We start from the raw sequence: 27,434 nt of genomic DNA, 5'->3' as shown, positions 1-27,434 counted from the left end.
AACCGGAAGATGGCAAGGCTTTCCATAAACAAGTCTATAAGGAGACATGCCAATGGGAGTCTTGTATGCCGTCCGATAAGCCCACAAAGCATCATTTAGCTTTCTTGACCAATCCTTCTGGGTGGTGTTAACCGTTTTCTTAAGAATATGCTTAATTTCCCGGTTAGACACTTCAAATTGCCTACTTGTTTGAGGATGGTAGGGAGTGGCTACCTTATGAGTGACGGAGTACTTAAGAAATAAGTGCCTCAAGAATTGATTGCAAAAATGTTTTCCTCCATCACTTATTATAGCCCTTGGCATACCAAAACGAGCAAAGATATTGGATTTAATGAATTGAATGACCATGGAGTGGTCATTTGTTTTGGTAGCACATGCTTCCACCCACTTGGAAACATAATCAACGGCAAGAAGAATGTATTGAAAACCATATGACATAAGAAATGAACCCATAAAATCAATGCCCCATATATTAAAGATCTAAACAACAAGTATATTGGTCAAGGGCATCATATCTCTTCTAGACATTGTCCCCATCTTTTGACATCTCTCACATGATTTGCAAAATTGTAGGCATCTCTATGAATAGTGGGCCAAAAGAGCCCACTTTAAAGAACCTTCAAGGTGGTCTTCTTTGCACTAAAATGCCCACCACATGCAAGAGTGTGACAAAACACTAGGACACTTGGAATTTCACTCTCTAGAATGCATCTTCTCACAATTTGATCCGAACAATATCGGTATAAGACAGGGTCTTCCCAATAGTAATTCCGGATGTTGGCAAAGAAACGATTCTTTTCGTTCTTCGACCAAGAAGTTGGTAGCTTGCCTACTGCCAAATAATTCACAATGTTGGCAAACCAAGGCATTTTTCCATTAGAAATTTGAAAGAGTTGTCTTTCCGAAAAAGAGTCACAGATTGGTAGACTGAGGAAAGGCTCTATCGATAACCTAGAAAGATGATTGGCAACCACATTTTCGGAGCCTTTCTTGTCCTTGATTTCAAAATCAAATTCCTGAAGAAGTAAAATCCATCTAATTAGCCTAGGTTTTGTTTCCCTTTTTGTCAATAGATGCCTCAAGGCGGCATGATCAGAATAAACGATAACCTTGGACCCTAAGAAATAGGAACGAAATTTATCAAGAGCATATACTACGGCAAGTAATTCTTTCTCGGTAGTGAAGTAATTCAATTGAGCTCTCGAGAAAGTTTTACTTACATAGTATATGGCACAAGGAAACTTACCCACTCTTTGTCCCAAAACTGCCCCCATGGCATAATCAGAAGCATCACACATGATTTCAAATGGCAATGACCAATTGGGAGGTTGCATGATAGGAGCAGATGATAATAATTCACGCAATTTATGAAAAGCGTCTAGGCATGCTTGGTCAAAGACGAAAAGAGTTTCCTTGGCAAGAAGATTGCACAAAGGTCGAGCAATTTTGCTAAAGTCTTTGATAAAACGGCGGTAAAAACTAGCATGACCTAGAAATGAGCGAACCTCTCTCACCGTTGAAGGTGGAGGCAATTCAGAAATAGCTCGACCTTCGCTTTATCTACCTCTATTCCTCTCCTTGAGATAACGTGACCCAAAACAATACCTTCTTGAACTATGAAATGGCTCTTTTCCCAACTAAGTACAAGGTTGGTTTCACGACATCTCTTAAGCACTAGATCTAAGTTTTTGAGGCATGCATCAAATGAGGACCTAAAAACAGAAAAATCATCCATGAAGACCTCTAGATACTCTTCCACCATATCCGAGAAAATTGACATTATACACCTTTGGAATGTACCGGGTGCATTGCACAAACCAAAAGGCATCTGTCTATAAGCAAATGTGCCGAATGGACATGTAAAGGTGGTTTTCTCTTGGTCTAGTGGGTCGAGGGCTACTTGATTGTACCCCGAATAGCCATCAAAGAAGCAATAATATTGTTGCCCGGCCAATCCCTCTAGAATTTGATCAATGAATGGCAAAGGGAAGTGATCCTTTCTAGTGGCGGCAGTCAATTTGCAGTAATCAATGCATACATGCCATGAATTGGCGGTACGCTTAGAGATTTCCTCACCCTTTGCATTCTCAACCACCGTAATCCCCAATTTTTTGGGAACTACTTGAGTTGGACTCACCCATTTGCTATCGGAGATTGGGTAAATGATTCCAGCATCCAAGAGTTTGACAACTTCCTTCTTAAAACTACTTCCTTCATGTTTGGATTAAGTCTCCTTTGGGCATCCCTAAAGGGTTTTACATCATCTTCCATAAGTATGCGATGCATACAAATAGAGGAGTCAATTCCTTTAAGATCCGCCACACTCCAACCTATGGCTTCTTTATTTTCTTTAAGCACACTTAAGAGAGTATCTTCTTGGTCTTTTTCAAGATTTGAAGAAATGATAACCGGAAGAGTCTCTTTTGGTCCTAAGAATGCATACTTGAGATTGGAAGGTAGAGTTTTAAGCTCAAAAATTGGTGGAGAGACTAAAGATGAGACCGGTGGAGTGCTAGAGAGTGGAGGAAAATGTTCTATTGGAGTTTTCTAAGATGAAAAATCTAAGCTTGCAACAGATTCTATGAGATTGCTTACTTCATTCATTGAATTTTCATCATTAAATCCACAACTTCCATACATTTCAAGAAGGCAAGAGGCTAAAGGATCATCGGATAAAAGAGATGAAAGACTATCCTCAATTGGTTGTTTCATTACCATTGTTGGAATTGCTTCCTCAACAACCTTATCTAACATATCTACAAGGCAACACTCATCCTCATCTATGGGATGTCGACTTGCATGGAAAACATTAAGTTTGATCATCATATTGCTAAAAGAGAGGTCCATTATCCCAGATCTACAATTAATTGTTGCATTTGCGGAGGCAAGGAATGGTCTTCCCAAGATTATTGGGATGTGGTTAGAGGGATTAGTAACCGGTTCGGTATCAAGAACTACGAAATCAACCGGAAAGTAGAATTTATCTACCTTGACAAGAATGTCCTCAACCATGCCCCTAGATGTCTTGACGGATCTATCAGCCATTTGAAGCACCACCGAGGTTGGCTTCAATTCATTCAACCCTAATTGGACATATACAGAGTAAGGAATCAAATTGACACTCGCACCTAAGTCAAGAAGAGCTCTACGAATTTCATGAGTTCCAATTACACAAGAAATAGTCGAAGCACCGGGATCTTTGAACTTAAGTGGAGTGTTTTGTTGAAGAATGGAACTCACTTGCTCCGTGAGGAACACTTTTTTAGGGCTTGGTCCCTTGCTCTTCCTCTTTGTGTGCAAAGATCTTTCAAGAATTTTGCATAAGGTGGAATTTGTTTAATGGCATCCAAAAGAGGAAGATTGATATTGACTTGCTTAAAAACTTCTATCATGTCGTGTGGTTTCCCTTCTTGCCTCCCATGAGGCGAAATTTCTTTTAAAGCATAAGGGAATGGAGCTTTTGGCTCACAAGACTTTGTAATTTGAGAGGATGATGGAGAAGATTGAGAATTCCGATTAGGATCATTTTCATTCAAAAGAGTAGGAGTAGAATTGGAAATTGGATGGGTGACAACTTTAGGTTGCACCGATTCACCATCTTCCTTTGGTAGCTCAACCCTATTGTCCACTATCTTACCACTTCTCAAGGTGGTGATGGCTTGCGCTTGAGCTTGGGAAGAATACCCCGATGTAGGGTTTGCTTCCACACAAAATTGGGCCTTTGGATTCCTCTCGGGTTGACTAGGCAATTTCTCAATTTCTCTTGCATTCAATGCATTAGCTATGGTCCCAATTTGGGATTCAAGCTTTGATATAGATTGGGAGTGGGAATGCAACAAGTTGGTATCCTTTTCTAAGCTACCCAAAGCCATCAAAACCTTGTCTTCAAATGTGGAATTACTAGAAAGTGCTTGAGGATAATGAAAGCCAACTTGGGAATCATACATTTGAGGATGTGAGAAGTCATTCATTCTTTGATGATGGAAAGAAGAAGAAATGAACCCTTGAGAACCTCCATTTCTTTTATGAGGTGGAATGTATTTTCTTTGAAGATTTTTAGCTTGATAAGGGCTTTCATTCCACAATGGAATATATACCTTTGAATAAGGGTGAGCAAATGTGGCATTAACTTGTTCAAAGTGTTCATTAACAACATGTCTATGGGGACAATTGAAAGTAGAATGCAAAATACTTGAACATGTCATGCAAGGCTCACAAAGATGAGTTGTATGATGAAAAGGAGATGCATTGGTAGCCGATTTTTTATTCAACAAAAATTGATCAAGTTTTTGAGAAAGAGTTTTAAGCTCAACTACAATTTCCCTTGAATTATCAATTTGACACACTGTTACACTTTCCTCCTTTTTAGTAAAACCATGGTCAAGCTGAGAAGTGTAATATTTGTGCAAAGAATTTTCACTCATTTTTTCAAAGAGGTGCCAAATGTCATATTCATGTTTTCCAGAATATGAACCCCCACATGAGGTATCAACTATGTCCTTTTGCATGTCGGATATGCTTTCATAGAAGTATTGGACAATTTACCATTTTGGAATACCATGGTGTGAACACTTTCTTAGCAAGTCATTCAATCTCTCCCAAGCCTCATGCAACAACTCTCCTTCCCTTTGAGAAAATTCTCTAATTGAAGCACACATTATATTGGTCAAACTTATGGGGTAAAACTTTTTTAAAAACTCATTTTGTATTTGTGCCCAAGATGTTATTGAATTCACCCCTAAAGTATTGAACCAATGCTTTGCTTTATTTTTAAGTGTGAAAGGGAAGAGGAGTAATTTAAGAACTTCCTCCGGGACATCCATGTACCCCACGGTGGAACATAGTTCAAGAAATTCATTAAGATGCCTATATGGTTCCTCTTCATCCAAGCTATAAAAGAATGGACACATTTGAATAGTCTCGGGCTTGATTTCATATTGATTAGCCTCAAAATTGGGCAACACAATGCAAGTGGGTGCATGGTATGCATGAATATTATAATGATCACGAAGGACCATCGGAGGAATTGGAGCTTGAACTCCGAAGTCATGTTGATTAAGAGGTAGGGTATGCATGAAACGTGGGTCTAAGTAGCCAAGATTACCCTCTAGATTTTCCATGTGAATGTCTAGAATGAATGGTATGACAAGGTCTATACAACACTACAAATGACACACAGATCACCACAAAACAAGCAAGCACTCCTACTTCGCAATAAATCAACAATCAACAAACTTTCTCCACATACAATGTTCCCATACTCCCATGCTTTGATAACAATGCAAATAAAAGTAAATTGCCTCCACACAGGCTCACGATTTATCTAAAAATTTAAAAATAAGTCTCCACGCGGGCCGACGATCTAACTAATGAATTGAGTAAGAAAGTCTCACAAAGGTCCTTTAGCACTTCAACTCCAAATTCAAAGCTTAGCTTAGAAATTTTTTTTTTTTTATTTTTAGCACTTTCCCTTGCTTACTTAGCTCCTTTACTTGATGGCTCCTTTGCTTGCCTCCTAGCTCAATACTCATTGTCAAAGATGAACAAACACAATAAGTAATCTAAAGGAAAAACAAAATAAAGACATGATCAAAAGAGTACTAATTTCTAATTGATTCCACAAATACAACGTTGCTTAATCCCCGGCAACAGCGCCAAAATTTGACGATTAAAGCCGCTTGATACACGCCAAATTGATGTAGTGAATGTGCGGTTCAAGAAAAGCCCTTGGGATCAAGTTTAAATTTATAAAAACCACTACCAACACTACTACTAGAGTAACAAGGGTGAGTAGGAATCGTCCTAAGAGATTGGAGTCGTACTTGAATATGGAATCGCAATTAGGGTTAGTAGGTCGAGTGATCAAACAAATGGTTGGTTGGTTAATTAAACTAGAGAGCAACTAAATTAAACTAAGCAATTGAATGTAACAAAGAGCAAGTAAGAGAAAGAGAAATCTTAGGGTTTAGAGGTCACCACCAAGCAATGTTTTTCTACACTTCTAACTAGTGACTAATGAGGGAAAAGTATGTTGCAATATTTGTGTGTGTGTGTTCAGTTGATTCAATTAGTAAGGGGTGACCAATTAAGCATACATTATCTAATCAACATGTGAAAAGCACAACATATCTAGCAATTAAGTATATATTGTCTAAATAGCATGTGAAAAGCACAACATATCTAGCAAGTCATTAATCCTTTCATTAAGCTCACAAGCCAAACACACCACAAGATTAGAGACATATGCTACTTGCATTCAAAAGTTTGAAACATTAAACAACTAGTATGGATTGTCCTCTCATCTAACAATTGTGCTATCACTACACTACAATTAAACTAATGACATGAAATTAAACTAACTAAGCTAAGAAAGAGGTATAATCCATCAAGAAATGAGCATGGACCATCTAGAAAATCACAAGAGCATTCTTTTAAGCACAATGTTTTGACAATCTCCAAATCTATAGCATTAATACACATATACATGCATCAATTACACAAGAAAAAGAGGCAAACACATGAACATCTATTCTAGCATACATAGACATATGGATAGAATGAAATGATTGATTGGAAGATTTAAACCACATAAATTATTAAATAAACAAGATCTATATGTATAAAATTGTCAAAACATTAATTACAACACTAATCCCTCAATAATATACAAGATTAAGATATAGAAAGCATACTTGGGACTAACTCTAGCCCCAAGAGGATGTCTAGCCACTCATGGGACTAACTCTAATTCCATGGTTGAAATCTGCTCCTTGTTGATGAAGAATTTCCAATGGTGTCTCTAACCTCCTCCTCTTCTAAACTTCCTCTCCAAGAGATGATATGAAAATAATGTTGGCTTCATGTAAAAAGCAATCCTTATCCTTATATAGGTAGGTCAAAATGACACCCAAAATGAGCTGAGGTTGTGCACATAATATTCCCTAATGATTGGATAAAGGACAACTTTCAATGAGATCGAATTTTAACTTTTTTGCACTGGAGGAAGTTTGATCGATCGAACCTTAAACTTGGATCGATCGAATTGGCTGAGATCTATCGAACTTAGGCTGGATCGATCCAACTGGCTGAGCTTTTTGTAAAAAAGAAAATCCGAGATATTTTTGGGAGATATTTATAGGAAAAGGACAAAAGTAGTTAGTGGGTGGTACAACTGTGGATAGGATCAATCATTTGAATAAGGACAAAAGTATTCGATCGATCGAAGGATGGTGTTGGATCGATCGAACTTTTGGAACTTTATGCTTTTGTGTCAAGGCTTGGATCTATCTTGAAGTACTGAGATCGATCATTGTTCGATCGATCGAACCTTGAACTTGGATCGATCGAACTTTGCTGCTAGTCACCTTTGGCTTCATTTGCTTCCTTCTTTCTCTACTTTGCTCCTTTCTTTGTTTAATCCTAGAATTGCTTCAATTAAGCTCTTATTTGGCTGAGTTAGCTTATTTTCGGGATAAGTGTCTGAAAAAGGAAATAATACGAAATCAATCTAAAACGGTACAGTAAGATAGATAAAGGTACTAGAATGCCTAAGCTTAAGGGGTTTAAATACGCACTTTTCAGCGCTCATCACATGCCACTTGGAGAACACTTTCTGTCCTTGATACAACTGATGAAACCAAACTTTAAGTCAAAAACAAATAAAACCAGAATTTAACAAGATGAAAAAAGAAAAATTACAAAGTTTGATCCAAAGACCATGAACTTCCTTCCCTCATCTATTTCAAATATTTTCAACAAAACCCCAACTCATAACATTTGGAATTCACTTGCTGTCCTTGATACAACTGATGGAACCCAATCACCATCATAAACTGAATTATTCCTGGACTTCTCAAACCTATCTCCATCACCCCACAGGGCATATTCTTCCTCTCCATGCACCGCTTCATTGCCAATTTGAAGATCTTCGTCGTTCAATCTCATTGGAACTATCAACTTAATGAACAAACAGATCAAACTCGTGGTAACAACGTTGAGAGAGATGATAAAAACGATCCCCAGGAGTTGAATACTCATCTGTCAAAATCCAGCACCACTTCGGTCACTTTGGAGGCCATATGCTAGGCCAATGAATCTTTCCCACTCCAATACCATGTAGAAGAGGCGGCTGAGCTTAGGCACTGCGAAAAAGCCAGTGAGAATGCCGCCCAAGCTTCCGGCAATGGCGTGGGTGTGGAAGACGGCCATGGTGTCGTCTACGTATCGTAGTAGCTTGATCTTATGGTGGAGCACCATCATTGTGTACCATGGGACACTTCCTGAGATTATGCCCATCAGAATGGCAGCCCAGCATTGTACCACTCCTGCACATTTTTAAAGTAACAAAAATGGAGACTTTAAGTATAACTTATTTGAACAAACAAACATATACAAACTCTGAATTGTCCAAGTGAATTGTTTGACCTCCTATTTTTGATAGGCCATCTATGCAAATATAAGTTAGTGGGGCCCACACATGACCAATCAAAACTTGTCAAACCATCGGCCTAAAAATCATTTTCCTTAAAAAAAGTTCGTGCTATGTACAGATATTCTTTTTGTGTTAAAAAAAAACTCCCTTACATTTACCTTGAAAAAAAAATTCTAGATGTGTAATATGAATGATGATGTAGCTCGTTCTCTTATAATATATATATATATATATATATATATATATATATATATATAATACAGAACTACATGCTATATATTTGGGCTATGTGAGACTTGTAAACACATGTAACTCACACCAAAGTCTTGCCTCTCGTAGGCCTGCTTCCGCCCACCGAGCCTCACAATTGCACCACCTTGGGAGCCCGATGTCCTCGTCGGCACACTTTCGGCTATGTCAAGCCCACCAACTACAAAATTTTGATGAGTTAATCTCTATCACGGCTTTAAAACGAGTTGTGTTATAAAAGAATGTTGAACTTACATATATCACTTCACACTCATGTGATGTGGGAGTTGTGAGTACACGTAGCTTGTACCAGATCATTGCCTCTCACAGGCCTACTCCCGTCCACCGAGCCTCATAATACTTTGAAGTTTTTATAAAAAAAACAAATGATTGTTTATGTGTACATTTGGTACAATATTTTAAATCATAGGAATTTATACAAAGGATAGCATGATTGTTTATGTGTACTTTTTATTATATAAGTTCCATGATATGTATTATTTATATATATATATATAAATGATCTCTTGCTCGTTTATAGAAATTGAGCCAAAAATGATAGTGATTTGTGAATTGTACCTGCGCCGGGAGTTATGCAAACCAAGCCGGTGATCATGCCCTGCACGGCTCCAACGGCGGAGGGCTTACCATAGATGAAGGTGTCAAGTACAAGCCAGGTGAGCAAGCTGGTAGCCTCACACACGTGGGTGTTAAGCGCGGCTAGGGACGCGTCCATGCTAGCCGCGTAAGGAGCTCCGCCGTTGAACCCGGTCCACCCGATCCACAGCAGCCCTGCGCCGACTAACATCATTAGGATGTTGTTCGGAGGGAACATCTCTCTGTCCTTGTCTGCTCTAGGTCCCACCTATACATATATATATATATATATATATATGTAAGATTCTGGGAGTACATAAACGAATGTGCTACCACCACTAGTGGACATCAGTTTGGCTGTATGTGTGTGTTCTTTCTCTTGAGTCATTTACTTGATCCGTATAAGTTTCGTAACGAATGAGAGGTTGGTCATTTATTTCGAGAGTTAATATATTATTTTAAATTTAATTTTATATAAATTTTCATAAATAAATTATTTATGTTTTTCTGAGTTTGGTGAATGAAGTTCCGTAACAAAAAAATTCTTCTAACATTAAAAGATCTTCAAAAATACAATTTTCAAACGCTAACAAATAAATCAAATGGAAATGATAGCTTATACTTCTCATTTTCTTTTACTTAAAAGTATGAGCAAAAGATATATCAAACGGCACCTTAGTGCTCCCTGGGGTTACTTTTAGAGAAACTGAAAACACTTTTAAATTGAAATTCTCTTTTAGATGTACTGGTAACAAAATAAAAATAAAAAAGGCTCTTTAGTCTTTCGGTGAAGCATAACTTTTAGCTGAAGCTAAAAATTGAAAACTTTTTATAAAAGAGATAACAAATATATATAAATAGTCTATTTATTGAAAAAATAAATTTTATAAGGCTATTTAATCATGTAAAATCTGTTGGAAATGAAGCTTAATATAGGCCAACTTTGAACCAAAACTAAAGGGGAACCCATTAATCATTTTTGACGGGTCTATAGTTGAACGTGTTCCTCTCCAAGAATCAATGAACATGGTATAATTATTTTCTCGATTTTATTTCCGGATGAATAAGAAATTAGCTCCAAGTAAAGATATGAAATGGATATGTTTGGGAAATGTGTGTCCCGCGTTGGAAGGAGGATGAAAAAATATGGAGTTAATATATTCCTAGTTTGATACGAAGTATTTGGGTTTGGGCTTTTGAGTCAAAAAGTATTTCTTTAGAGGGAAGGACCTAGGTAAGCATGGGTAACCCACCACCACCCGCGGCCCCGCCCCGCCTATTAGGGCTTGGGCTTGCTTCTTAGAGTGATTATTCTATTTTATTTTATCTTAAGGATATTGTATTTTATACTAGACTTAGTCCATAAACAAGTTCTGTATTATTATTTTATTTTATCATCCAGATCCGTTCAATACAGAAGCGTGAGGATATTTGTCTTAAGGATATTGAATTTGAATTTTGTACTGGACTCGTACATAAACAAGTTCTTTATTATTGTTTTATTTTATTATATTTATAAAATAATGCTTAGTATATAAATTATATATTTAATATATACTAGCATTGAAACCATACTATTTATAAATGACTACTATTTAACACGGCAATTAAAAAAATGGAATAACATGAGTTTAGTAAAAGTCAATTTTACACCTCGGTCGGTTTTAGAGTTGGGTGGTTAAATATAATAATTCATTATATCATTTTCAGTAATAAATATATTTATGCGCGTGTTCTAGGTCACATAAAATAATAGTGGGAGTGAAAGAGAATTAAAGAACGGCAAAATTAAATCACAAATAAGGAAAATTTGAGTGATAGCGGAAATCCGCTCTCTCGGAATGTAAGAGAGACAAATGTTCAGAAGAATTGTGTGACTTAATGCTAACTTGAAATATATAGTCATCCTTCTCGCACCAAACAAGTATTACTTTTACACAAGCACACGGTGGATGTGGTGCAGCCACGTCACCAAAGGTCAAGTCAAATAGTCAACATTCTGACAAAGTCCACCTCAACAATAATCGATCACTGGGTATCTAACTTTGGGCCAACATTTTGTCGATGGACCTTGGGCCTTGAGTAATAGAACCTCGATCTGACCTATACAAAATTTGTCAATCGATGGGCCTTGAACCTCGATCTGACCCCCACGAAGTTCGTCAATCGACAGGCCTTGAACCTCGATCTGACCCCTATGAAGTTTGTCGATCGACGGGCCTTGAACCTCGATTTGACCCCTACGAAATTTGTCCATCGACGGGCCTTGAATCTTGATCTGATCTCTACAAAATTTGTCCATCGACGAGCTTTGAACCTTGATCTGACCCCTACGAAGATTGTCAATCGACGGGCCTTGAACCTCGATCTGACTCCTACGAAGTTTGTCGATCGATGGGCCTTGAACCTCAATTTGACCTCTCCAAAATTTGTCAATCGACGGGCCTTGAACCTCGATCTGACCCCTACGAAGTTTGTCAATCGACGGGCCTTGAACCTCGATCTGACCTCTACAAAGCTTGTCGATCGATGAGCCTTGAACCTCGATCTAACCTCTACGAAGCTTGTCGATCGATGGGCCTTGAACCTCAATCTAACCTACAAAATTTGTTAATCAATGGGCCTTGAACCTCGATCCGATCTCCGCAAAAATTCATTAATCGATGGGCCTTGAACCTCGATCCGATCTCCGCAAAAAATTCATCAATCGACAGGCCTTGAGCCTCGATTCGACCTTCGCAAAAATTTGTTGGTTGACGGACCTTAAGCCTCAACTTGACCCCTTCAAAACTTGCCGAGCGACGGGTTTTGAACCCTAACCTAACCTTGATCAACGGGGAGTTGTGGTAGGACTCCTCGAGTAACTTTGGGATGCAGAAGAGATTTTGTAATGGAGGATGGAAAATTAGTAATATCTTGCCTACTAAGGCAAGACCTAGTTTGAGGATAAGAACAAAAGACAGCTGGAATAGTACAATTGCCTTTACAACCTGCTATTTTTTGGATTATTCAACAGGAAAGGTACACTTGGCAGCCGATCCCAAGAAGTAGGGATTAGGGCAACATGACCCAAAAAGGACATGGTCCTGACCCGTTCGGAGGATGGAAGCCCAACAAGACACCACCAGGATGACCTAGGGTTATAAAAAGGGGGGCAAGGACAAAAGAAAAAGAGAGAACTGACGGCAGCTTCTTCCCTACCATTGTTCAAATCCTCTGACTGGACTGGTTTTCTCTCCCTTCTTCTATCTCTCTGCATTCCTCATATTATCTTAGTGATATATTCCCAGATTCTTACAGCTACTTTCGGGACCCACGAGAAACAGGTATCTACACACACAACCAAAAGTTTTCGGATACACAATGCTCCACTGAACTGGCTCTGACACACCAGATAAATAGAAAACTGGCAAATCAAATTTGGCTTCACATGATCACTTTATTTGTATAATTTTTCACTTCATAGAGTTCCATAAACAAATGCACAGCATAGAGAACACATGCATATATATATATATATATATATATATATATATATATATATATATTAGGTCACATATTTTTGTATATATCAACTACTATTTGATATCTACTTGTGCCCTTTGGGTGGGGTGTTGGCAAACATCCATGACACACGATAGAGAGGGCCATGTATTTTGTTCCCTGCCACCTCATTGGCTGGCACTGCATCAGATATCTCTTTTAATTCTTCTTTTGTGAGCTTCACTTTCAGGGCACCAATATTTGCCTCTAGATTCTTGATCTTCGTTGTTCCTGTAAAATACACAAGGAGAGGACATTATATATATTTCCAGAAACAAGAAACCTCAATCCAACTCTTAGAATTGAGCTCTTAAAATTTTCAGTACTTTATCAATCAGCACCATAGCCTTCCGTTACTATCATTAAGAAATTAAAACCTCCGACCTCGAAGATATGGTTATCCAATAAAAAGAGCTCCTTGTCGTATCATAACCGTTATAGTAAAAGATCATAAATGATCTCTTGCTACCCAGTATCAACATGTCTTGCCTAATTTTGAGTGTAATAAATAAGTAGCAATCACTAGTGCTTCCGATATTCATGAGGAGGGAATCTATTGTTCACCTAGAATGTCAAGCATATGGTGAAATGACGATTACACTCTAAAGAAAATTGGCTAATCCGATATTTCCAAACAAGTGATGATATTACTGAGATGGGAGTTAGTTGGGATAGAATTACTAAAGATTATATTTTTAAATAAATATTTTGTTTTGTTGTATTATTAATGATGAGATGAAATTGATGACTCTTTTTTAACCATAATATATATTTTTTATATATGACATGTTGAATTAAATTTAATTATGTTGAATGGTTGTATAAAAAACAAGTTAACTACTTTATATTGCCAAACAATCCCCAAAAACACTCTTGGGTAAAATAGTTATTTCAGTAATGTTGTATTTGGTGTGTAGGAATGGAATAGAGTGCAAGTGAGAATGAAATGGAACAACCATTCTCATTTTATTGTTTGGTTGTAAATATGAAATGCGTAGGAATAGAATGATAATAACCATTTTAGTATTTGGTTGGACCAATTTGAATTTAGAATGGAATAAATTTCAAATTGAGTTCTCAAAAATATCCTTCTTGGTAACAAATAAATTAAAGTAACAAAAAAACATTCTTCTATAATTTTTTAAAAATAAATGGTGGCGGTGATGGTAGTGGATGGTGGTGTAGGTGGAAAGTAGTAGTGTTGTAGGTGGTGGTGACAATGATAGAAGGCAGCGGCAATGGTGGTGGTGGAAGGCGACAGTGGTGTTGGTGGAAGGTGGTGACAGTAGTGTGGTGGTGGTGGTGGAATGAGATAGTGGTGTAGGTGGTGGTGGTGGAAGCCAATGGAGGTGACTGTGGTGGTGGTAGAAGGTGGTGACGATGGTGGTAATGGAAAGTGATGGCGGTGGTCGTCGTGGTAGTGAAAGATGGTGGCGGGGGTAGTGGTGGTGGAAGGCGGTGGCGGGTGGCGGTGGCGAAAGTTGATGACGGTAGTGGTGGTAGAAGGTGGTGGTGGTTGAAGGCGGTAGCGGTGGTGGTGGAAGGTGGTGGCGGTAGCGGTAAAGGAAGGCGGTGGCGGTCGTGAAAGGCGGTGTCGGTGGTGGTGGTAGAAAGTGATGGGCAGTAATGAAAGTCAGTGGCGGTGGTAGTGGTACGTGGAAGGTGGTAGTAGTGATGAAAGGTGGAGGTGGTTGTGGTGGAAAGTAGTGGTTTTTAGACTTGGAATATGAGGGTTTTTTGGGAGTTGATTTTTTTAAAAAATTTACTTGGGAATGGAATGATCATTCCATAGGTTTAGTTGTGGAATTGATTCATTTTTCATTTCAATAGAATGGCCATTCCACTTTAAATTGCATACCAAATAAAGAAATAGTTGGAATGAGCATTCCAACATAATAGAAGAGTTTCAACAAATCTTTGCCAAATAAACAAAAAAAATTCATCTGACATTAAAAGATCTTCAAAAATACAATTTTCAAACGCCAACAAATAAACCAAATAGAAGTGATAGCTTATACTTATCGTTTTCTTTTACTTAAAAGTATGAGCAAAAGATATATCAAACGACACCAGGTTACTTTCGGAGAAACTAAAAACACTTTTAAATTGAAATTCTCTTTTAGATGCACTGGTAACAAAATAAAAACAAAAAAAGGCTCTTTAGTCTTTCGGTGAAGTATAACTTTTAGCTGGAGCTAAAAATTGAAAACCTTGTATAAAAGAGATAACAAATATATATGAATAGTCTATTTATTGAAAAAATAAATTTTATAAGGCTATTTAATCATGGAAAAACTATTGGAAATGAAGCTTAATATAGGCCAACTTTGAACCAAAACTAAAGGGGGACCCATTAATCATTTTTGACGGGTCTATAGTTGAACGCATTCCTCTCCAAGAATAAATGAACACGGTATAATTATTTTCTCGATTTCATTTCCGGATGATTAAAGATATTAGCTCCAAGTAAAGATATGAAATGGAAATGTTTGGGAAATGTGTGTCCCACGTTGGAAGGAGGATGAAATAATATAGAGTTAATATACTCCTAGTTTGATACGGAGTATTTGGGTTTGGGCTTTTGAGTCACTCAAGTATTTTTTTTTTTTTAGAGGGAAGGACCTAGGCAAGTATGGGTAACCCACCACCACCCCCGGCCCCACCCCGCCCGTTCGGGCTTGGGCTTGTTTCTTAAAGTGATTATTCTATTTTATTAAAGAGAATAATTGCGGGATGCTATTTATGTTAAGGATATTGTATTTTATATTAGAGTTAGTCCATAAATAAGTCCTTTATTATTATTTTATTTTATCATCCAGATCCGATATGACTCAAATCCCTCTTGCAACACATAACCTTTAGTAAGTCTTAACCATTCTTAGCCATTGTAGTCCGTTCTGAATTTAAAAGTTTAGTCTAATCTAGTAAGGTCAATAGAGAGATTCGTAGGGTTGGTTCACTGCTCCATTGGTGTGGAGTAACGGAAGACAAATGTTAGAAAAATTCGTTCAATACAGAAGCGTGACGATTTTTGTCTTAAGGAGATTGAATTTGAATTTTGTATTGGACTCGTACATAATCAAGTTCTTTATTATTGTTTTATTTTATTATATTTATAAAATAATGCTTAGTATATAAATTATATATTTAATATATACTAGCATTGAAACCATACTATTTATAAATGACTACCATTTAACACGGCAATTAAAAAAATGGAATTACATGAGTTTAGTAAAAGTCAATTTTACACCTAAGTCGGTTTTAGAGTTGGGTGGTTAAATATAATAATTCATTATATCATTTTCAGTAATAAATATATTTACACCTGTGTTCTAGGTCACATAAAATAATAGTGGGAGTGAAAGGGAATCAAAAAAAGGCAAAATTAAATCATACGTAAGGAAAATTTTAGCGAGAGCGAAAACACACTAAAAACGAGAGAGAGAGAGAGAGAGAGAGAGAGAGATGTTTGACTTAATGCTAGCTTGAAATATAGTCATCCTTGTCGTACCAAACAAGTATTACTTTACACAAGCACAAACAAAAGTTTTCGTATACACAATGCTCCACTGAACTGGCTCTGACACACCAGATAAATAGAAAACTGGCAAATCAAATTTTGCTTCACATGATCACTTTATTATATAATTTTTCACTGCATAGAGTTCCATAAACAAACGCACGCACAGCATAGAGAACACATGCACATATATATATATATATATATATTAGCTCACATATTTTTGTATATATCAACTACTATTTGATATCTACTTGTGCCCTTTGGGTGGGGTGTTGGCAAACATCCACGATACACGATAGAGAGGGCCATGTATTTTGTTCCCTGCCACCTCATTGGCTGGCACTGCATCAGATATCTCTTTTAATTCTTCTTTTGTGAGCTTCACTTTCAAGGCACCGATATTTGCCTCTAGATTCTTGATCTTCGTTGTTCCTGTAAAATACACAAGGAGAGGACATTATATATATTTCAAGAAATAAGATAACTCAATTCAAACTCTTAGAATTGAGCTCTTAAAATTTTCAGTACTTTATCAACCAGCACCGTAGCCTTCCGTTACTATCATTAAGAAATTAAAACCTCCGAACTCGAAGATATGATTATCCAATAAAAAGAGCTCCTTGTCGTATCATAACCGTCATAGTAAAAGATCATAAATGATCTCTTGCTACCCAGTATCAACATGTCTTGCTACCGATGAGCAAGAAATTTATCAACACCCAAACATGATAACTGTGAGAAATGATATTTTTTTTTAATCTTGTTTACGCTTAAATCATATCCAATGGTACCGGAGAGAGTTCTTTTTGCTGAACGATGAACAAGAGATCATTAGTTAGTGAAAGATAAATCCTTATATGACAACTCAACTACACCACAAATCATGAGCCTCTTGTAAGCACAGGGCCCCCAAGGGTTGAACCTAGGACATCTAAAAGCCTGATATGACAGCTCAACTATATAAAATGGTTTTAGTTGAACAGTTCTCAACTACAAAAAAAATTCTTAATTATTTATTTTTGTCAACACAAATCATGGGCACCTTGAACAATTCTCGGCTACCTAAAGGAAAGTTTTTTTTAGACAACCATGCTCTTTGTATGTAAGATAACCAACAAAAAATATTCTTAGACAATCAATATTTATTTATTTAATTATTTATTTTTGTCACCACAAATCATGAGCATCTTGAACACAATTCTCAGCTACCTAAAGGAAAGTTTTTTTAGATAACCATGCTCTCTTGTATGTAAGATAACCAAGGGTGCAAACTATAGTCTACAATTCTATTCTTGTGATTGGGAGCACCAAAACCGAGCACTGAAAGTGAAATCAAAGGAAATTTAGTTCTAAGTTATTCTAATTCTAATCGTAAAGTGTCAATTCGGTGCTCCCAAACATAGCTTATAATTATTAGGATATATGGATGCACCCACCTCCCGACCAATCACTTTTGTAATTCTAACAAACTTTATACACAATATTCGAATGACAATGGAACAATATGTTGACGGACACTAATTACTCACCAGGGATAGGTACTACATCATTCCCCTGATGAAGAACCCAAGCAAGAGCGACTTGAGAAACTGTGCATCCATGCTTCTTAGCCAGCCCTTCAATTCTTTCATAAATGATCTTGTTCCGCTTAAGGTTCTGTTCTTCGAACCTTGGATGATTTTTCTGATAAAAAGTAAGGAAATTTGATCATCCATTCATTCACCAAATCCCTTTCAAATTAGCGAATTACAAATTAGAAGTGTAAAGTATCAAAAAAGATTTAATGGAATTAAAATAACATGCACAAAAAAATAAAAAATCATGAGTATAGTTTCATACCAGAAGACTATTTTCATTGATAGTCTCCTTAATTCCCTTCCCGCCAAAAAATCCATGACCAAGAGGGCTGAATGGAACAATCCCAATTCCAAGTTCCCTACATGCATGTAACATAAATTTCAGTTTTTATTTATTTTTGCAACAAATGTAAGTTAACATGATCGAAATTTTTCATAGGAATTAATTTTGTATGGAATATGAAAAAATTAACCTGCAAAGCGGAATTAATTCATCCTCAATATCACGAGTCCAAAGGGAATACTCCGTTTGTATGGCAGTGATGGGATGAACTTTATGTGCCCTCCTTATTGTGTCAAGGCTAGCTTCTGATAGTCCTATGTACTTTATTTTACCCTCTTGAACCAATTTCTTGAGTTCTTCCATCTGCAATTCAAAAAAAAAAAAAAAAAATTCATGACTTCAAAATGCTTAAATTATGGTAACATTATTAAAAGAACAAGAAAAAGACATCAAGAATTTTTATGTCTGTTGACGGAAAATGAAAATAAAAAACCTGGCTAGAAAGCTTACAGTGTCCTCAATAGGTACCGACTGGTCTACCCGGTGTTGATAGTAGAGATCTATGTAGTCCACACCTAGGCGCTTCAGACTACCTTCACAACAAGAGCGGACATATTCCGGATTACCTTTTATGATAACATTATCAGCTTCAACCTTAACAACTCCAAATTTTGTGGCTATTTGGATCTTTTCTCGAGGTAATTGCTTTAGTGCCTGCAAGATTCGGATTAATGAAAGACCATTCATCCCCAATACAAGAAAACAAAAGGATTTTATTTTCTTTCACATACATATATATATATAGTAATCTTGTTGCCAAGAAAAGTTTTTAAGCTGTCGGGTCATATATGAATTTTATCAAATTTAAGCATTCATAGGTTGTTATACATAATACAATACCTTTCCAATCAACTTTTCATTAGCATTGTCGACGCCATAAACATCGGATGAATCAAAGAATGTGATTCCCAAGTTAAATGCATCCTTGATCATGGAAATGCCATGCTGTTCAGGCACTGGAGCATTGAGCACTCCAGTAAGCCCCATACATCCAAGCCCCAATCTTGAGACCTGCAAATAGGAGAAAAAATTTAGGATCAACTGAATATAATAATACCTAATATAATAGAAAAACTATACCCTATAAATAAATGAGTATCACACCCACACAGTGAAGCTTTACAAAAACTTGAAAGAGAAAAACATAAAGGTGGTTTGGTCAAAACTGAGGACTCAATGAAAGTGTTTGTCTGCTAAATGAGCAAAATGGATCTTTTACTCTCATACAATCATTTTAAGAGTTTTAACAAAAAAAAATGAGCAAACAGTACACTTATGTCAGTACCCTAACCTCATCCGCCACAAGAACTACCATTCCGCACCACCATTCCAGCCACCAGCATTATGGTTTGAAGCATCGCTAGAAATTATTACTCCTCACCCAATCACTAGTTGACACACAAGCAAATATGCAAACTTTATTTAACTTTTTACCAACTAGTTATTGGCACCATGTAATAATTTCTCCTACTTACCTATGTATATTGGCAGCAGAAACATTTCAATATTTCTGCCATTGTTTTGCAAAGTCAATGAAATCATGTACTCATTAATCTTGTAAATTTTGAAACTTAAAATATGTATTAAAAAAATCCTAATTTTTCCGCTCTTATATTGACTCCCATGTGAGTAGACAAGTATCCTTTTTTCTTTTCTTTTTTTTGATTTTTAATAAAATGAAGCCAAAACAATTTAATGTTTTTCTTTTCTTAAATTTGAAAAAATTAAAAACCCAAATTTGCCATTTAGAAGAGAAATCAAATTCTTTCATGGTTTGAGTTTTCTTTTTATCTTTTTCTCCATTTATATTTGGATTTGACTGATCTCTAATAGGTTTTTTTTTTTTTTTTTTTTTTCTTGCTCCAAATCATCATTTCCGAGCTAGAAAGAACCTAAACTTTGGAAACAGAGAAAAGCCTCAAACCCTCCTAGATTTTTCTTTCCTTTCCGTTTGATCAACCCATCAAAATGAAAATAATGATGGATTGATAAATACTAATATTAAATAATACAAATAATAAAGAAGGTAAGGCTCCCAAATCAACTACTTTACCAAAACAATACTGACAAAGGTCATGAGCATGACCATACTTTAACAGTATGGCTTCAGAAATAAAATAATTGGTGGATCCATACCGTGAACATATTTATAAATAAAAAATTAAAAAAAAAAAAAAAAAAACAATCAACAAAACCCAAAAAACACAAAATCACACGAAATGAAGTTGTTTTTTATTGATTTTTTTTTTATTTTTAAAAAAGGTATTTACCTCAAGTCCCTGGCTTCCCAATTTCACCCTTGGGATCTCAACCTTCTGCACTCCAGCCATTTTCCTGCTTCTACTAGTCTGTATGCTTGAATTCGACCTGGGTTAATTTTGAGTTAAAACAGATATACATATATATATATATATATATATATATACACACACACACACACGTCTAGAGAGAGAGAGATAATGCGATCTAGGGCTGACGTCAGGGATGACGTCATGCCCCGATTACGTCATTAATGACTTTTTCTTATTCTGCCAGGTGGCAAGATTTGTCGAAGATTGGCTCCTGTGTTTTTTGTTTATCATTTGACAACAACGACGTGCTTTGCTTGTAAAATCAATAAACTGTCCACCGTTTGACAACAAAACGTGCTTTGTTTGTAAAATCAATAACCAATTGCAACTTCAGTTACCAATTGACTAAAAAACTACTTATATATATATTAATTATTAAAAATGTAAAGAGTTTCAATATTTTAGTATTTTAATATTTTAGTATTTATTTATTAATATAAAAAATATTAATAATAGTTTTTATAAAAAGAGATATTTTTTAATTAATATAAAAAGAGTTTTTATTAAAAGTGTAAAGAGTTTTAATATTTCAGTATTTATTTATTAAAATAAAAAAATATTAGTATTTCAGTATTTATTTATTAATATTAAAAAATATTTATTAATTGATATAAAAAGATTTTCTATTTCGGTATTTATTTATTAATATAAAAAATATTTATTAATTGATATTAAAAGAGTTTTTATAAAAAGAGATATTTATTAATTAATATTAAAAAATATTTTATGTTGTTGACCTATTATGATTTACAATTATGACTAATAGTTTAAAATTATGAATATTAATATTTATCTAATATTAGCATTTATATCATGATTAATAATTATTTAAGTAAAATTTTGTAACTCTTTAAATTTTAATCTTTACTCTTATAATACTATTTGTTCATAATTCACGAAAAAAAAAAACCAATACATTTGATTTCATTAATATTTAAAATTGTAATTACTCAAATAAGTTGCTAATTAATTATTTAAAAATAAAATTTATTTTAATAATTCTCTATAAATTTTAATTAAAATTATAAAATAAATTTTAATCACGTGCATCGCAAGTGATTTTTACTAGTGTGTGTGTGTGGTGTGTGTTGTGTGTGTGTGTGTGTGTGTGTGTGTGTGTTGGGGGGGGGGGGGGGGGGGCGTGTTGGCTGAGCTATTGGAACAAAAAATGCATGTGGGCTGGCAGGCCGAGCCAAGGGTTGTGTGCCCAAGCTCTAAAAATCCTCCTATAAGATTGGGTTAGGGCCGAACAATGGGCTTAGTCTCTTTATGGACCTTAACGAGGGATGGAGGATTGGATTCAGATTCTGTTATGGGTCAAAAACCACGTCATTCCCCTCAATGGTGTTCCGCCCTTTGAATTTCGTTCTGTTAATTCTTACGCTCTGTTTGTTCGAGTGTAAACTATTTTGTTTTAAAATATATATTTTTCGGTGTTTGGTAGTTCCAAATTCAAAGAAAATCTTTTACGAAGAAAAATAATTTATTAAAACTTAACTAAAATAACTTACCAATTATGTAATGTTTTACGGATTTATATATATATATATATGTGTGTGTGTGTGTGTTAAAGTTATTTAGTTTTTTTAATAAAACAAAAAAAAGGTAGTGGGCCCACTAACATTTTAAACACCACATAAGGCCTAATGACTATTAACCAAATCCATTTCTCTCTCTCTACGTATCTCCGTCCAGAAGCTTCCCTTTTCTTTTCTTTTTTCTTTTCCAATTTCAAGCTTTGATTCCTCCTTCCATACTTAGAATTTTTGGGTGCCGTTTGCGGCAAATCAAAGAGCACCGGTGAGCTCTACGTGTGAGTACCAACAATTTCAGTTTTGGTGCACTCTAGGGAGTTCGATATTCTAGGGTTCTTGGGCTCAAATTGGGGGTTTTCATCAATTTGAGGTAGGAGTGTTCTAATCTACAACTTCTTGGGTCTTTTGTTAATTTCTCTCCTTAAATTTGATCTTAAGCATGCTAATTTTTTATTATCTAGTTTGTTGTTGTTGTAGTTATGTGTAATCAAAATGATAAATGTATTTTATGTGTTATTTGAGTTCATGTATATGTCTATTTTCATTGCGGTAAATGAGCATGGTTAGTGTTGATATGTTGTATGATTTATGATTATTTATTTATTTATTTATTGCTTTGAAAAATTGATGCTATGGTTATAAATAAATAAATAAATAAAATAAATGAATGTTTAGAAATTCTTATTAAATTGTGACGATGATGTAAATGGAATGTGTGAAAGCCTATAGTTGAATTGATGATTAGAAGTATGAAGCATTCATCCATTCATTGGGAAAGAAAAAGGGAAAAATGTTTTAAAATAAATAAAATTATTTTTGGGAAAATATTTTCAAAGGTGTTTGCGAAAACCGGAAGCCTAGGAGGTGCCTAGTGGTCCGTGTTGTTAGTGTAGTCTAGAAGGGAGTATGGTTGATCTAACTAGGCCGGATGCAACGCCTTGGAGGTGCCTTGTGGTCGTGGATAGTTAGTCAACCCTTTATTCGTGACGTCTTGGAGGTGCCTTGGGTTAGATTACACTAACGGTTTGGTTGTTGAAATGGAATTGTTTCAAAAATTGGAAGCGACATTTGCATAACATTGCACTTCATGGCATTTTAGTAAATCTGTGATTGGTTGACATTTGCTACATATTTGTTGTTATGGTTGAGAATATGTATTTCCCATGGTATGACCCCGTCCCCTTTTATCCATTCTTTGTGTGGATTCACGGGGTTATAAGAAGTGTGTCTTAAACACTTCCTACTGAGTTTATGCTCACCCCATTATTTTTTTAACATTTTTCAGGACATGGAAAAGAGGTGGCGGACGACGATCCACCACAATTTTAAACGAGTTTGAAGACTCATTGTTATTTTGTTATGTTTTGTATTAGACTCTAATATTTTGTAAATGTAATCTTAACTATTTTGAGAAATTTTAGTTTAATCAGTATAATGTTGTAAGTTATGGACTTTCAAAATTTAGCTATATTTATGGTCTGTAACTTGTTGTAACAGGACTGTTCCTTGTTTGGAAGAGATGGAAGAAGTGAATTTTTGATATGTATGTAATTATTTTGGGAATGTGATGTAATACTTATATTGTGCATTGGGACAGAACGGGTTATTTTTAGGGCCCAGGGAGGCCATTGTATTTTTTTTTTTGGTATTGCAATAGGCTGTAGAGGGACTTTTTCTACGGAGGTCATGCCAAAATTTTATCTATTTTATTATTATTCTTTTGGTATCTAGTTGGGTCGTTACAAAATTGGTACCAGAGTGATGGTTCGAATACCATTAGGACGACGGGTAGAGGCCTACCTAGGGTTGCATGGGAAGTTGAATTACATGTTTATATGTTTGTGTGTTAAGGTGTTTAGTTGTTTGAAAAACATGTCCAACTGCTTAATTGCTTATGTGTTTACGGTTTTAAAAGGCATGCTTATTTGCTAAGTGTTTACATGCTTACGTGTTTAAATGCCAGTATATATAAATGAAGTGTATATGTTATTTGAAAGCATGTTAATTGTGATAAGATGACAAGTATGAGGGATGTGGTGACGGCAAGTGGTAGGCACGGTGTGTGGAGTTTCATTTTTGTGATAATATGGCAAATGGTGAGCACGGTATGTGCAAGTATGTTTCATATGGTATTGTGGATTATGGTCATTTTGTGTGTATATATATGACTTAATGTAATTATATGTATATGCGGTTAAACATTGGCATGGTTGTTAGAACGGCAGAGTACTGGACGAAATAGAGTTGGTTGTGTGTGTTTTAACCTGAGTAAGTGAAGAGCTCGGTTGCTCCAGGGTTTTTAGGTGCCGATTCTTATCGAACGAATGGCGTGGGCTTCTAGCTCGTGGATTGAGTTATTTGGTGTGTAGTCATTTTGATTTTCTTGATGCATTTTGTGCGGTGTTTAGAGCATGACTTTAGAACGGGTTCATATTTTATGGCACGGTGTCCGTAGAGAGTGTGAGTTTCATGCATCGGTGGATAGGTTCCTGTGACCGTGGAGGTCGAGTGTGTGAGTGAGGGTTTCGAGGGAGAAAGGTATGACCTTAGAAAGTTAGTGTTTGTGACTTTGGTCACAGTTTGGTGCGGAGGTTCTTTTCGAACCAGTCGTGGTAGGTATAACAGAAGTTGTTTGAGTCACGAATGTAGTCTATGGGATGTAGATGTGTATCATCTGGTACGGTCTGAGGAGGCGTGTTGGTTCTGACTGTCGTAGGTACTTGTTGGATTTTGTAGGTCTAGGGTAATATAGGACCGGTTGCAGGGTGAGGAGCATTTTGTGTCTTGTAAGAGTCTATTTTGGAGACTGGGTTGTTAAGGAGTGATTCTCATTTTGGATAGTTGTAGGAGCGTGTTATGGGTAATTAACTCTCTGTGAGTTGATTACATGGTTCGGTGGATGAGTGGGGTTATAGGTTGTCACAGTTGTCGAGAGAGTCTTGAGGTAGTGTATAGTGGTTAGTTTTAGTTGTATAGAGCAGGATTGCACTATAAGGCAGGTTATATGAGGTCATTGAAGTACTTGGTCATTTACGGATGAAGTGATTGATGGTAGGTACGGTGTTACCAAATAGACTGTGTTCTAGGATTTGAAAGTTGTGGACTAGAGTTGGATTTTATGTTATGTCTGAGGTATCAGGAGATTGTGCTTGGTGTTTGAGGATTCGAAAAGGTAGACAGATGATTAGAATGATTTGGACGAGGTTGATTTTGTGGGTTTAGTTGTTAGCCCTATTTGACCTTTGTTGGGGCCAAGGGTGTTATGAGGAACGGCGAAAAGGGGAGGTAATGGTGTTGAACATAGGGTATTAAGTTTTCTTGTTTAGGCATGTAGATCGCCTTAGAAAGAGTAGTTTAAGTAGTTGGTTAAGTATTAATGATTGATTACATAGTTAGTGGTTTTGAGGAGACTGTTGGGTGTTGGGCATTTTGAGATTTGTATTCATTTTGTTTTGAGGATTTGTCAGCATGACATTGTTGTATGGAGGTTCTTTTCTAATGGTAAATAGTGGTCATTATGGGAAGTATCGAAAGTAATGCTTATTTTATTGTTACGATGGTGTTATCTTAAGGATGTTGGAAAAAGAATTGCTTGGTAATAACTTGATGGTCCGGTATGATGATAAGTTTGAACTGTTGATTTGGATGAGTGGCAGTGAAGGTGTTATGGTATGATGTTTAGAGATGATAAGTAGAACGGTTTAAGGTATGATCTGAATATAGTTTGGGGACTATGAATTGTTTGTTGTATGTTGTCGGGTAGGTAATGGGGTTGTGGGCCAGTTGAGGTAATTATGGTCAGCTTAGTCTTTAGAACCAGATGAAGAGGTGTTGCTATGTAGGCATCTTTTTCTTTTGAAACGTTAGTGGGTTGTTGTGACTGAGTTCATGGGTCTTGTGTGCACGGTGATCGAGGTAGTGTCGCTTGGGTAGGTAAAGATAAATGGATGGTAAAGTGTCATTTTATGGCGTAGAGGTTATCGGTTGGAAGTGACTGATTCTAGGTAGAACGGGATATGGTGTCCTAAGGGTTGTGATTGTTTCTAGTGATAGTGTACCGTGAGCATTGGTACTTTTATCTAGTTGGTTTTGATTAGTGTTGGCGTTACAGAGTAGCGTATGTGAGGTTTCTGTGTTGATAGAGCGTGACGGTCCGTTGGTGGTGAGGTTGCTTGGAATCGAGGTCGTAGCCCCATGTATGTTTCCAGTTGGTTCTTCTCCTTGTGTGTAGGGAGTTCATTTCGTCTCAGGTGGGATTGGGTGTCCATCGTTGGATGATTGGTGAGTAACGTGTGATAGGGTGTCGGGTGATTCAGGTACGAGTGGTCAGTCTCTTGTGAGAGTAGGGTCGTTACCCTTTCCATTTGTTCTAATCCTGGCAAGGACGTCGTTTGTAATGTGTCTTGCTCTCCGTTTACGAGTTGTGCGCGTCCGTGGGTGGACGGACCTGTGTGTGGTTGTTATGTTGTTAGAGTTCATCGATAAAGGTTTGGTTAGTTTGGTCGACTCACTCCCACGGAGGGAGATAAAGTCGTTGGTTTTTAGTAGCGTTTGTTTTGTAAGTGGTCTTGATTAGTAGAATGTGAGGCACGAGTTGCTGACTACGAATTGTGTTTCTGGTGTTTGGTACTAGCAAAGATGGTTAGGGAATGTGTATTGAACAGCGGTTTGAGGACGATTAGGTGATGTGATGTGAGTTATGTACTCGGAAGTTTTTATAGGCGTTTGATTCGAGCAGCGCCTTGATGACAAGTGTCGATGTTGTCCTATAATTTCGTTATTAGAGAAAGTGAATGTGTGATTCTATTGAGGAATAATAGGAATGATTGACTTTGGTTTTGAGATTTCAGGCATGAAATAGTTACATTGTGTGTTTTGACGAGGTGAGAATTGAATCGAGTAATGCTATGGAGTTATTTACCTGGTATGGGTGTTAAGAGGAGATTAGAGATCTTTTATGCTAGTTGATGACTATGGTATTTGGTGCCGTATTGCTTTTAGTTTTTTTATGGTTGCATGATTAAAGTATGATTGGGATTTTTAGAGCAGGTATATGACTGTATAGTTGTTGAGGTTACGTAGGACGATGGATTGATAGTGAGTGGATCTCATGGTTATCTTGTGGACTGTGTAAGATTGTGTTTGAGGTTGGACCTGAGGACAAGAACGACATCTGTGTTAAGACCAGATTGAAGACGAGAATGGCCTGGCCAACCATTTCTCCTGAATCAGTCCCTCTGTAGCATGATGTCAGTTCAAAGGTCAATGATTGTTTCGATTTG

The 27,434-nt window shown here is 36.4% G+C and overlaps 2 protein-coding genes across 3 annotated transcripts; both read right to left on the bottom strand.

The window, feature by feature from the left end:
- Positions 1–8,040: 8,040 nt before the first annotated feature.
- Positions 8,041–9,488, bottom strand: LOC132296353 (ammonium transporter 2 member 4-like). The gene is made up of 3 exons (XM_059794565.1): positions 9,260–9,488; positions 8,751–8,861; positions 8,041–8,324 (listed from the first exon to the last, which is right to left on the bottom strand). The coding sequence occupies exons 1-3, from the start codon at positions 9,486–9,488 to the stop codon at positions 8,041–8,043; spliced, it is 624 nt and encodes a 207-aa protein (XP_059650548.1).
- Positions 9,489–12,696: 3,208 nt separating this feature from the next.
- LOC132295195 (perakine reductase-like) lies at positions 12,697–20,650 on the bottom strand. 2 transcript variants are annotated; one of them, XM_059793361.1, is made up of 7 exons: positions 20,537–20,650; positions 19,107–19,277; positions 18,717–18,920; positions 18,397–18,569; positions 18,186–18,282; positions 17,876–18,029; positions 12,697–13,051 (listed from the first exon to the last, which is right to left on the bottom strand). In XM_059793361.1, the coding sequence occupies exons 1-7, from the start codon at positions 20,594–20,596 to the stop codon at positions 12,867–12,869; spliced, it is 1,044 nt and encodes a 347-aa protein (XP_059649344.1). In that variant the 5' UTR covers positions 20,597–20,650; the 3' UTR covers positions 12,697–12,866. The 2 variants fall into 2 exon arrangements, with proteins under 2 accessions (XP_059649344.1, XP_059649343.1); XM_059793360.1 differs by lacking the exon at positions 12,697–13,051 and adding an exon at positions 16,282–16,778.
- Between the last annotated feature and the right edge of the window lie 6,784 nt (positions 20,651–27,434).

This window comes from Cornus florida, unplaced genomic scaffold (assembly GCF_030987335.1).
Source record: "Cornus florida cultivar Cherokee Brave unplaced genomic scaffold, ASM3098733v1 CherokeeBrave_3.0.0_Hap2_Chr02, whole genome shotgun sequence".
Lineage (NCBI taxonomy): Eukaryota > Viridiplantae > Streptophyta > Magnoliopsida > Cornales > Cornaceae > Cornus > Cornus florida.
Note: the sequence above shows the minus strand (reverse complement) of the source record. Positions and strands in the feature narration are given on the sequence as shown.

Bases quoted from the DNA above. Each gene is read 5' to 3' on its own strand.
- LOC132296353 (XM_059794565.1), bottom strand. From the start codon at position 9,488: ATGTTAGTCGGCGCAGGGCTGCTGTGGATCGGGTGGACCGGGTTCAAC. The intron at 8,862-9,259 runs GTACAATTCACA...AAAATTTTGTAG, and splicing joins TTGCATAACTCCCGGCGCAG to TTGGTGGGCTTGACATAGCC. The intron at 8,325-8,750 runs GTGTGAGTTACA...AAAAATGTGCAG, and splicing joins CTACGAGAGGCAAGACTTTG to GAGTGGTACAATGCTGGGCT.
- LOC132295195 (XM_059793361.1), bottom strand. From the start codon at position 20,596: ATGGCTGGAGTGCAGAAGGTTGAGATCCCAAGGGTGAAATTGGGAAGC. The intron at 18,921-19,106 runs GTATTGTATTAT...CGAATCTTGCAG, and splicing joins ATGAAAAGTTGATTGGAAAG to GCACTAAAGCAATTACCTCG. The intron at 18,030-18,185 runs GTATGAAACTAT...ACTTTTTATCAG, and splicing joins TCAATGAAAATAGTCTTCTG to AAAAATCATCCAAGGTTCGA.